At 43.3% G+C, this 12,482-nt stretch overlaps 1 protein-coding gene across 1 annotated transcript in view; it reads right to left on the bottom strand.

Moving 5' to 3' along the window:
- The window catches only part of LOC138286353 (uncharacterized), a 1,286,679-nt gene that overhangs the window by 886,367 nt on the left and 387,830 nt on the right, over positions 1-12,482 (bottom strand). Inside the window, exon 50 of the mRNA XM_069226509.1 lies at positions 4,062-4,161. Coding sequence (XP_069082610.1) covers positions 4,062-4,161 — 100 coding nt within the window. The remainder of the gene's footprint in view (positions 1-4,061; positions 4,162-12,482) is intronic.

The following is a 12,482-nucleotide window of genomic DNA, read 5'->3' as shown; positions in this document are numbered from 1 at the left end:
AATGTAGTTTAGAAGAGCTCACCCCGCAGGAGCACACCGAGATCACCACAGGAGGTGGAAGGTTTATCCACTTTACTAGCATGCCCCAGGCCAACTCCCTCCCAGCAAGAGTGATCTGTCAGCTCTGATGGCAGCCAAATGAACAAGAGCTGAAAAGCAATCAAGGGCATAGACAAAGATAACAAAACAAAAAGGAAAGGTGTACCGTCACCTTCCATAGCAAATCAAGCACTTTGGAACTACTTCTTTTAAACCCCTTCAGCATACACCTTTTCAGTTACTAAATATTTCTACTTGGAAAAATATGCAACACCACGATTCATAGGTAAAAAAAAACCTTAGAAAGCAGCACTGTTAGGCGAAATAAGGACTTGCCGCTGAAATGTGTTGTGACCTCTAGCCACAAATCAATAATTCATTGCTCACGTCGATAAATCAAGTACAGTTGATTTGCTAAGACCTGTTACATAAACGCTGAGAACCGTAAAACCTGCTACAGTATGTGCTAATTCAAACACCTTACTGTCTTAATTGTTTGGTTGGACATAGAGTTTGCAGAGCACTGTGTCTATGGCAAGCCTCGGTGCTAGCTGGAAAAGTGAAATGGCCGCTCAGTGAAATTAGTTTGAGATCTGAGTCCCCTCGTGCGCTATGCCAGTTCCCATAGCAGACAGACACTGAGTTGTTGGTTTGTGTGAAAGTGAATGATAAAAGATCCATGAAATTGCCAGAAAAAGGGTGGACAGCAGAAAAGAGAGAGGGCCTTCCATCATCACGGCTTCTCCCCTCTGCTGCCTCATAGAAAATTAGCAACTGCACAGGCCGGCTCAGTTACAACACAGCTGTGCATTTGATTAGATGGAGTGCATTAGCGATATAGGTAAATATTTAACTTATTCTGCACCGCTGGCCCTGTTTGTGAGACAAATCATAGCTGACAGATTGTAATACAAACCCACACAAAAGAGACATAATGAGCTTAGGATGAGTTAAAAGAAGATATTTAGAAAGAATCCAGTGATCTCAAACAAACTGTGTTTTTGAATTGTAACGCCATCCTTCAGAAAGTGCTAAACTTGTCTAAAACCCTGGCTGAACATGTATGAAACAAGATAAATTCACTCAAGACCGTGTTTCGGAGCGTATGTGAAGAACCGCTCTTCAAGTGGTATAGCCACTGCGAACAGTGCGAGCAAAAACAGGAGAGCTCCTGAAAAATGCTCTTCAACAAATGAAAAAGTAGTCCCAAAACAATGCCATAAAATGGCTGCTGCGTAGGTTATGGGAGCAGTTGAACGGTGCTCTGTTCTGTGTAGATACAGCATGTCTCAGTTCGAGGCAGCGCATGCCCACCATCTAGAACTGAGACCTAAAAACAACACCCAAAGAAATCAAATGCCTTCTTGCTTGCCGTTGGGATGGGAGGCTTTAGTCCGCAGGGGAGCGGAAAGGCTGAAGAGGTTTTAGGGGTGTGGGTGGGGCCTGATGTTGGGCTGGGAAAGATCCACCCCATTTTATTTTTAAATATACATATTTCTGCAACAGTGGGCTTCCTGCCACCCTGGGAGGCAGATAGTACACCATCTGCACCCGGGGAGGCAGAAGGACTGTTACTTAGTTGAAGGGGACATGGTCATGCCCATGCCCGGCAGTCCCTACCCCTGTATTTTAAAAAAAATATATGCATTGGCATCTAGTGGGTATTCTTCCCCTACTGAGTGGCAGATTGGGGTACTTTCCCCCATTTGCCCCTTTAACCCCCCAACCCCCCCAAGGGAGCAGAAAGATTGTTGTCCCCTTTAGTTGGAGTAGGGGCATAACCATGCCCATGGTGGGCAGCCCCTATCCCTATATTTTCTTTGTTTTTAAACTTCACAATTCTGAAAATTACTTAATTATAGGGATACTCTATGCCTGTTGGACCCTTTGATATTTGACATTTTACCATGTTTTTGAGATCTAGCAGTTTTTTGTCAACTGTTTTATAACCCTATAAACAACTCTTGTGTTTCATATACAAGACAGATCAGCAGAGTAACGATTAAATACATTTTTAATTAAGATTGGTTGTATTATTCCATGCTGCTTTGTTTACCATACCTGGCAGGCTTTCTAACTTGATAAACCCACCTTTATCACATACCTTCTTAGAGATAACGGGTTGTGATTTTTCTATTTCATTGTTATGCCACAATATTACTACTATCAACTTACGCTTTTACTTGTCATTTTTATAGTAAGATTGGTGCACTACTTTGTTTATTCCTTTTTAATTACATCCCTTATTCACCCTTTTTTTTTACTGATTCTTTACTGGTCAATTACTCTTAATCACAAACTACTAGACCTTACCTTGTCAACATAGTTAAAATGAATAATGGCCATATTTGATCTGATATATTTCTTCAATTTGCCACAATACTGTCTATTAACCTCAGTTTCATTCTACACAGCCACTTGGATCCAATAAACATACCGATTGCTATTTGTACATCTTCAGTTATCCAAGTCTATGAACTTTAGGCAGTTGTTAGACTGCTTACATATTCAACTTATTTTAACGTTTCACTTCTTATTTCTACATTTTTCTCCAGCACTGGCCTGCTGGGACATACTGGACATTCTATACAAGACGTTTGGGCTTTTGCCCTTACTGATTTAGTATTCACAATGGTCACACACAACTCTCTCCTTACACTTGAGATCTATTGGCTCCATTTTCACCTATACCCACATCTTGGTTCTTTTGCATCTCTTTTACTTTATTATTTTCTAGACCATATTGTTTTCTCTCTTGGTGCTCTATAGAGAATAATTGGATTGAATTTGGTACATATTGATTACAAACATATTGTTCACCTTGAAAACATTCCTTTAGGATCTGAAATGTGTCGGCATGTCATCTATGCATATGTGTCTTTGTAGCCCAATATTCTTCGGATTTACATTTTATTTCAATAGTTTTCAAATTCTGGGCTCAAAGAATAATTAAGAACTTTTTCTATGACCTTGTGTTGAGAATTTATGATGTACTGTATCACATATTACAGAGGAATACTAATATTGACAACTGTTGCACAATGACTTGTGTCTACTAATACATTATTTGGTAATTTTGTAAACTTTTTGACATTACTTACACTATTTTGCTTTTTTTGTGACTACACAGTATACCTGGGGTGTCCAATTTTGTTTACCATTTTGCTCAACTATGTTAGGCGAAGAGTGGAAACTTTCTGCGCCAGGCGCCACATCTCTGGCTTACTCCTGTCTCTCCGTATGACTGAGATCTTCAACATTTAGCACCCCAGTAACTATGTAACATTTTGCCATTACATAATAGATTGAAAGAGCCTTTGATACCAACTGCCCGCCACTCAATTGTGATTAGTTTATGGATTTAAAAGAGCCTATAAGGTTGAGCTAAAGGAGGTAAAGAGATAGAAATGATGGATGGTGGAAGAAAAAGGTATGAGGTAGAATCAAGACTAGGTCGCCCTGGTATTTGCTTCCCAGCGTTCAGCAGCACCACAGGCAAGCTTCAAAGAAAACATATGAGACCCTGCACTTACTCCTTTTTATTTATTTTTATTAAGTGGGGTTTAAGAAAACCTTGGGAACCCTGCACTGTCTTTACAATTAAGCATAAAGGAGCAGCAGTAATCTGCTGATAACTGGCAATCACTTACGGTCAAATATGCAACTGTGTAACTTTGCTTTTTCAGCCACAAAGAAAGCCCAGTTAACTTTGTGGAAAGGGGCATTACTGGCACTACCGAGTATATAAATATCAGTTCACATGCAACACATTTTCAGCAAAAATGGCATGTGAGAATTAAAGTATTGAGAGAATCAGTTATGTACAGTGGTGGCACAACTGCAACATCTAAGCACTATAACAGCCCTGCCCTCTCCCAAAAACAGAAAACACACAGCTAATTAACATTTATTAGAATGAATTTGGAAGTATTGCTCTAGCAGCGCCCTGCCACTGTTTTAAAAAAAAAAATGGCACTTTATGCAATTATGAGTTTTTAACTGAATTTCAACACAATGCCCACCTCTCCATCCAAGTGCAGAAGCTTCAAGTGGGTTTCATCAGAAGACTCATGTTGGTAGCAATATTTTCTAAACAACTTTGGTAGCAATCCATCGACCCAGCTGCAACATGAAATGGTAGAATGAAAGCAACTGGTTAATGAAGACTGATATGAATAAGTGGCACAATTAATAAGTGTATTTCATCTTAAAGAGAAACATTATGTTATGGGAGATATGTGAGCTTCTGATTAACCTGCAAATTGAACACATAAATGGCAGCTTCTTTCTATTTCATCTTTGGGTTACAAAATCTTTCTTACAACTTGCAAACTACAATCACAAAAAGCAATAAAAACTCATGAGCATTATTCTATATACCGAAAGGTTTACTGAAAGGTCAAAAGAGAGCTCTCTAAGGGGACTCCTCACACACAATGCGCAGTAGAAATCTGAGCTTTGCTGGCCTCTAGGGGGGAAGTAGGAGAGCTTAAGCTTCCACCATATTGGCTGAATCTTGGGTTCTTTCAAGTGAGGTGGATGTGCTATGAAAATAGACAATATTGTTGCCCACAGAATATGTGTATATTACAATGTAAAACTTAACAACAAATTATAAAAAAATATATACAATGCTGTTTCTGTCCTTTGGCCTTTTTACATTGTTTACTGCTATTTTAATGTATCAGTTATTCCCAGTCTGGCGACGAGGAATGATTCTAGCATGTTAATATATAAAAGATCCAATGTTGGAGAATCTATTTTGTATGTTAAGTCACATCTAAAGTCCTCCTTGTAGGCCAACAGGGCTGGGTGATTAATATATAAAAATGTGGCACAATAAATATTCGGAATATTATGCCCTCACATTGAACAATATTCTAAAAGCTGTTTTCACCGTGTAAATAAACCTGCATTTTACTGAACAGGTACAGCTCTAAAGAAATCATTATTTATATTGCTCCCTGGAAAGATTCAAGAAGGATGCTTATAAGTTATTTTCCACTTAGTTTTCAATTGACAAGTAGATTGATAAAGTAGAATAATAAAGTAGAATTTGGATTTGTCCCTTTCTGCACGGCAACCCCCAGACTTTTGTCTTCTGTTGCTGAACTCATTTTTGTTGGCATGACTGTTCTGTGCACTTTTTTCCCTGCTAACCATGGTGAAGTGCTTGTGCTCTCTCCATAGCCCATGGTAAAAGGGCCTCCACCTCAATAGTACATTTCATTTACTTTTAAGTACCTAGTATGTAGTACTCCATGTACTCAGGGCCTGTAAATTAAATGCTTCTAGCGGGCAGCAGCACTCACTGTGCCACCCATTAAAGCAGCCTTTCAAAACATGGCTCAGGCCTGCCAATAAAGCCAAAAGTGCAATTTTTACTTGGCATTTCGACCTGGCAAAATAAACGTTTTGCTAGGCCTTAACCTTTTCAATAGTTATGAGTCACCCTTAAGGTAGGTCCTAAATGCTCATAGGCCAAAGTGCATTGAATTTAAAAATAGGACGTGTGTTTAAGTTTTTCATGTCCTGGCAGTAAAAAGTTGTAAAGTCATTTTTCACTGTTTTAAGGCCTCTCTCTCCCGTTGACTAAAACTGGTTTACCTTATCACACTTAAGAATTGCTAACTTTAGACTGGGAGCAGACAGAGCTATGCTTTTTATGCTAAAAGTATTTGTAATTTAAAATCCTCTTTAAATGTTAAGTCAGGTTTTAAGTTAGGATTCTACAACTGCCACTTTTAGAAAGTTGGCATTTTCTTGTCCGACTCAACTATGCCTTTCTGCCAGTATCCTGGGTCACGTGACTGTGGATGACTCTGCAGTCTGGGTTTGTGTACTTCCAGACACAGAGACAAAATGGGCTTAAGTGTGGATAGGATGGGCTATCCTGACAGAATGGCTGGAGAGTGGATGTACCCAGCCCCCACTTACACTTCAAGGGACTTTGGCCCTCATTCCGAGTTTGGCTGGCGGCGGTAAACGCCAGCCAAACGAGAACCGCCACTTGGCCGCTCCGCGGTCAAAAGACCACGGAGGCCATTCTGGCTTTCCCGCTGGGCCGGCGGGCGCCCGCCAGAGGAGCACCCGCCGGCCCAGCGGGAAAGGCCCTGCAACAATGAAGCCGGCTCCGAATGGAGCCGGCGGAGTTGCAGGGGTGCGACGGGTGCAGTTGCACCCGTCGCGATTTTCACTGTCTGCAATGCAGACAGTGAAAATCTATCTGGGGCCCTGTTAGGGGGCCCCTGCACTGCCCATGCTAGTGGCATGGGCAGTGCAGGGGCCCCCAGGGGCCCCACGACACCCGTTCCCGCCATCCTGGTTCTGGCAGTGAAAACCGCCAGAAACAGGCTGGCAGGAAGGGGGTCGGAATCCCCATGGCGGCGCTGCAAGCAGCGCCGCCATGGAGGATTCTCCCAGCCGGGGGTAATCCGGCGGGAAACCGCCGGACCCGGCTGGGCAACCGCAGTTGTCGGAATACAAAAGGAAGCACCGCCAGCCTGTTGGCGGTGCTTCCGTGGTCGTCGACCCTGGCGGTCGATGACCGCCAGGGTCAGAATGACCCCCTTTGTCTACTGCCTAAACAAAGGAAACTGACAACAGGCCTGCCTTGTCTTTGTCACCCTAGACAGTTTGGAGCCTTGACCAAGGGAAGAGGAAGAATTTCCGAGAACCAGTAGGACAGGAACAAAGGCTGGCACCAGGCATAAATAAGGGAGCTCCAGAGCCACTTCTTGAAATGTTGAAGATTCAGAAGAAGGACTGCACACCTACCAGAAGTACTGTCTTACTGTCTGAAAAAGGAAGAGTGGACCTATTTGCCTTGATCCCAGGCTACCAAGAGTGAATCCAAGGGTCAGTTGGCTGACCTCCTGTTTGAGCTACATGGACATAACAGCATCCAGATACCTGCTCTGCAACTGCCTAGCTAAACAGTACCAATTGGACAAGCCTGAGCTGTGCTGGAGTGAGTTCTGATCCCCAAGAGGTGCAATCTAGTCCTGGACCCTTGGCTGGCATCCGAGAGAACTCCTCTGCATAAATGAAGGTTCTATGAGATCCAGCGTGACGCGGCACAGAGCCTCCTAAAGTGGCACAGCTTTGAACCAAAGGCCTTACCAGAACAAACACTGAGAGACGCAGAGCCTTGTGGAGCCATGCTGCACAGCTGAGCTTCATCAGAATGAATGGGGAGCGATGCAGAGCCCTGCAAACCCTTGCCAAACAGCTGAAAGCTTCATCTGACCCAGCGTTGAACAATGCAAAGTCTCGCTACCCAGCTAAAAGCCTCATCTGAGCCAATGCAGAGTGACACGAAGGCTCCCAAAGTACCACTGGCTAGACTTTGAATCCAGTTGGTGTTTTGAACCTTTTGGTGCTATTTTTACCCAAAATATTACAATTCAACATCTCCAGTCGTATTGACTGGGTTTGTGTTGTTCTGGCATCATTTTATTTATTAAAAATGACTATTTTTCCAAATTGGTTAGGGACTATTCTTGTGTCATATTTTGAATTTATTGCTGTTTGTGTACTGCATAAATACTTACATATTGCCTCTAAGTTAAACCTGACTGCTTTGTGCCAAGCTACCATAGGGTTAAGCACAGTTTAATTTCCTTACAAGGATTGTAATTATTGCCTGAGTGGCCCTTCCACTCCTTTCAATTAACAACCCAATTTATTACAGTGCATTTTTAATAACTTTAGTAAAAACTAACTTTAGTAAGGAAAGTGTACTCTGTGCTGCCAGAGAGAAACAAATTTAGAATAGGTCTGCCTTTCAGTTATATTCCAGAAGACTCAATATACATCATTGGCTGGCTGTTTCAACACTGCCTCTGGAAGGCAAGGGCTTGGCTAAGGGTGCAGGAAGGCACAGGTTTTATCAACAATTAGTCACTTAAGCATTAGCCATCTGTGAAAGATACAGAACAAGTTGACAGATCAACGGGCAGCCAAACTACTCTTCATTTCACGTTGAGATGCCAAATGAGAATGGCAAGAATGGTGATCATTCATCCCCAAGGCTCTTACAGACTTTCTGGCTCCAACCCCAGCAGGAGGAAGAACCAGTTTGTTCCTGCATGGGGGAGGCACACTCATCTCTATAGGAAAGTGGCTAGGGGAAGACCAGAGCACATTTTTGTGAAGGATGGCGGAAGCCATTTTGTTTTAGGGCTCATTACAAAAAAAAGTATTGGGTAGAAGGATTTTTAGAATCACTAGCACAGAGTACATGATAGGACAGGATAAGACTGCACCTGCTCAGAATATTCCAGGGCCTGGGAAGACAATATGGGGCTTATTATGACTTTGGCAGACAGGCGGCAATGCTGTAGTGCGTAGGGTGCAGCACCACCTGTTGCAATGTTCACTGTCTGCAAAGCAGTAAACATTGCGACAGGCTGGCCAGGGGGACACCTGCACTTGCCCATGCCAAGTGCATTGGCAGTGCAGGGACCCCCTGGGGCACCCTGCACCCTGTCGCCGCCAGCCTTTTTATGGCGGGGTTACTGCCATAAAACCGCTGAAAGAGAGGAGGGTCGTAATCCCCATGGCGGATTAGGACCACCAGCACCGCCAAACCGTCATGTAGATAAAAACTGGCAATACTGGCAGTCCGACCTTGGAGCTACCACCGCGGTCGTAATATGGCACTTGAACCGCTGCATTGGCAGCGGTCCAACTTCCACCACAACGCTGGCAGTCATCAGACCACCAGTGTCGTAATGAGGCACTATGTCAAATAAAGAACACAGTATCTGACTGCTGGAAGGACGAGACCGAAGGAATTCAAAGCTCAGCTGGCATCCAGGGTCCGTGTTAGACTTGGCATCCTTGGCGTGGTCTCCCCTAACTTTTTGCCTCTGTTTACCAGGTTGTTGATGTGTGTTGGACTCTGTTTTTGCTGTTTTTGTTACTCTGGGCACTTTACTACTGCTATCAAGTGCTAAAGTGCAAGTGCTCCTATGTAAAATGTATGTGTAATTGACTTTCCATGATTGGCAGATTTGATTTACTAGTAAGTCCCTAGTACAGTGCACTAGAGGTGACCAGGGCCTGTAAACCAAATGCTACTAGTGGGCCTGCAGCACTGGTTGTGCCCTCACATTAATAGCCCTGTAAACATGGCTCAGACCTGCCACTGCAGTGTCTCTGTGCAGCTTTAAACTGCCAATTCGACTTGGCAAGTGTACCCACTTGCCAGGCCTAAACCTTCCCTTTTCTTACATGTAAGGCCCCCCTAAGGTAGGCCTGAGGTAGCCCCATGGGCAGGGGGCAGTGTATGTTAAAGGTGGGACATGTACTTATGTGTTTTACATGTCCTGACAGTGAAGTACTGCCAAATTCGGTTTACACTGTTGCAAGGCCTATCTCTCGCATAGGTTGACATGGGGGCTGCCTTTAAATATGATTAAAGAGAAGATTCCCTTTGGGAGCAGATAGACATGTGGAGTTTGGGATCTCTGAACTCACAATTTAAAAATACATATTTTAGTGAAGTTGGTTTTTAGATTGTGTGTTTGAAAATGCCACTTTTAGAAATTGGCATTTTCTTCCTTAAACCATTTCTGTGGCTCTGCCTGTTTTTGGATTCCCTGTCTGGGTCCGTTTGACAGTTGGGCTGACCTCTCTCTAGACAGTGACACAAAGGGAGCTGGGGTGTAGCCTGCCTATCCTGATGAGCCATCTGTGCGAAGAGGGAGGGGAGGAGTGGTCACTTACACCTGAAAAGGCTGTGCCTGCCTTCACACAATGCAGTCTCCAACACCCTGGTGTGTGTCTGGTGCCTGGCCTGGGCAAGGCAGGATCCTGTAAAAAACAGAGAGTCTCTTTGAAGTAGGCCTACTTCAGAGGCAGAAAGGAGTACAAGAAGAGGATCCAAAACCCCTAAAAATCAGATCACTTCTGGAATCAAGATGAACCTCTGCCAAGGAGAAGAGCTGAAGAGCTGAGGAGAAGTGGTGCCCTACCTGTGACTGTGTTTTGTGGAGCTATCCTGCAGTTGCTGCTTCTGCCTGTGAAACAGGACAAAGACTGAACTTTGTTGTGCATTCCTGCTAGTAAAGAATCTCCAAGTGCTTGAACTGAGCTTTCCTCCTGTTGTTGAAGTCTCAGGGCCATCAAAGACTTCCCCTGCCAGCACCTGGACTCTGCTGAGACTCCTGCCCTGCCAAGTGGTGCCCTATCCAGTGGCCTTTTTCGACACACACTCGCCCATGCTGCTTTATTTTGACGCTACCCAGATACTTTTCAGAGCTAACCGCATTCTCACTGTTTTCTAAGGATTAAGACTCTTATTCTTTGAAAATTCATAACTTGACTTGTGTATGTTGGATTTTTGTTGCTTTGGTCTTGTTTTATTTAGGTACATATTCCCTATTTTTCTAAACCTGTGTTGTGTCATTTGGTAGTGTTTTCACTGAGTGTGTGATGGTATATTTACTTTACACTTTTGCTTCTGAGTTAAGCCTGCCTGCTCATGCCAAGCTACCAAGGGGTAAGTGGGGATTAACTGAGTGTTATTCTCCTTTACCCTGACTAGAGTGAAGGTCCTTGCTTGGACAGTGGGTAACCTGACTGCCAACCAAAGACCCCATTTATAACAGTCTGGAACTGCTCTCCAAGGGTCAAGGGGTTCACCTCCTGTTTGCTTACTCGAGCAACACAAAAAGCAGAAGTATCACCAACTCCAAGAAGGCGCAGGTTACCACTGTGCACTACACCCTGCAGCGGACCTAGCAGGAGACAGACCTTGGGCCTGATGTACGAAGCATTTTCCAGTGCGACCAGAAAAATGCTTGTTTTCTATGTACCAAAGCAAAATGCAACTCTGTAACATGTTTACCAAATCGCATTTCGGAGAACACACTCTCACAGTAAAGATATCTATTTGGTATTGTAGAGTTCTGTCCAGCTACAGCTTACATACTTCTCCCACTGGTGGATTCTGAGAAACAAAAAAGTGACTCCGCCCGAAGGTAAAACTCTGGCCAAGGGTGAGGCCGCTAAGTGTTCGCAGTGGCAAATCAACCTCATCAGCTACTAAATCCAGCTTTGTTCCACATGGAGCTTTTAGAGCCAAAATCAGTGGATTCATGGGAGCTTGATGATGACACATCAGATTTCAAGGGACTGTGCCGGCTTCAGTTTGGACCCTGTCTTATTGGAAGACTTTGAGCTCCACGACTGACACCTAGTCTGAATGCAAAAACATTTTTCAGTCGACCTTTTTGGCTTATCACAACTCCGCTCCATCAAAGGTCTGCCTAAAATTGTGCTTAGGTCCAGGCCCGGTGTGAACCGATCACTGACAGTGGTGCTTCAGTTTTTTTCTAGGCACTTTTTGCCTTAAAACTTAAAGTTTTGATCTCTGATTCCCATCCAGTTTTGATTTAGGTGACTTTTTGCTCTATTTTCTGCTTCTATTTTCCCCTATTTTGCTGAAAAAAATTGGCTTGGAAACTCTGTGTTGTTTTCTTGACTTTAAAATTGCTGGTACTGCTTGAACTGAATATGAATTTCTCTTGCTAAACTGCTTGTGCCACAGCTATCAGGGGTTGAGCAGAGTTTCACTAAGAACTGTGTGCCCTAACCAGGCTTTCTTTAATTAGCTTACTGAATTATTAACTCACTTTCTAGCATTTGGTTTAAGGTTCTAGAGTTTGCAGCCATGTTGAAACAAGTATCAACTAGCAGTTTCCTCCTCAGCTACCACTGGACATAAACGAGAGTTACTCTTCAATATTGCTGGTGGCCTGGGAAGAGAACACATATTTTCAATGATGTGTGCACATTAGGCAGCATTAGACAGCACCTGCTTAGGAACCAATGTATTTGTCAAGTGTATAGCATGTGGAAGTCATCTGAATAAGGGGCAGATGATGTAGTATGATGGAACCCTTGAGGAGTTGAAAGACTATTTCTTAGGTGGCTCAGTAAATTACTGATCAGAACTCAAGCTTTGTTCCACAGTGGGGTGTAGATTACAAAGACAGCAGTAGAGGAGCTAATGTGATGTTTTATTTCCCATTTTTAGTCGTCTGTCTCTCTTTTCTTTGTGACAGTTGAGGCGAACAGAAATTGAAGGATATTCCAAAGAGGGCCCTGAGACAGACTCTGTTACAATAGTTTGTATATCTACTGCCTCTCTTGCTTTTTTCTAGTGCCCTTTTAGGCAGCAGTCAGTGGTTGTATGTTTTGGGCCAACAAATTAAGCAGCAATGGTACCAGCTAATACCAATAACTTAATCACCGATGGAAAGCATTTTTCTGAACCCTATCAACCTTCACCAGTGATTGAGCTTAGTGAGTGTTATTGATCCAAAGTACACTATTGATGTATTTTGGTGTTGCAAAGCAAACTCCTCTGCAGTACCATAATGGCCATCCGTTACTGCTGGATATTAACTAGTCTACAATGATGCTTTCAACTG

This window comes from Pleurodeles waltl, chromosome 3_2, assembly GCF_031143425.1.
Source record: "Pleurodeles waltl isolate 20211129_DDA chromosome 3_2, aPleWal1.hap1.20221129, whole genome shotgun sequence".
Taxonomy (NCBI): domain Eukaryota; kingdom Metazoa; phylum Chordata; class Amphibia; order Caudata; family Salamandridae; genus Pleurodeles; species Pleurodeles waltl.
Note: the sequence above shows the minus strand (reverse complement) of the source record. Positions and strands in the feature narration are given on the sequence as shown.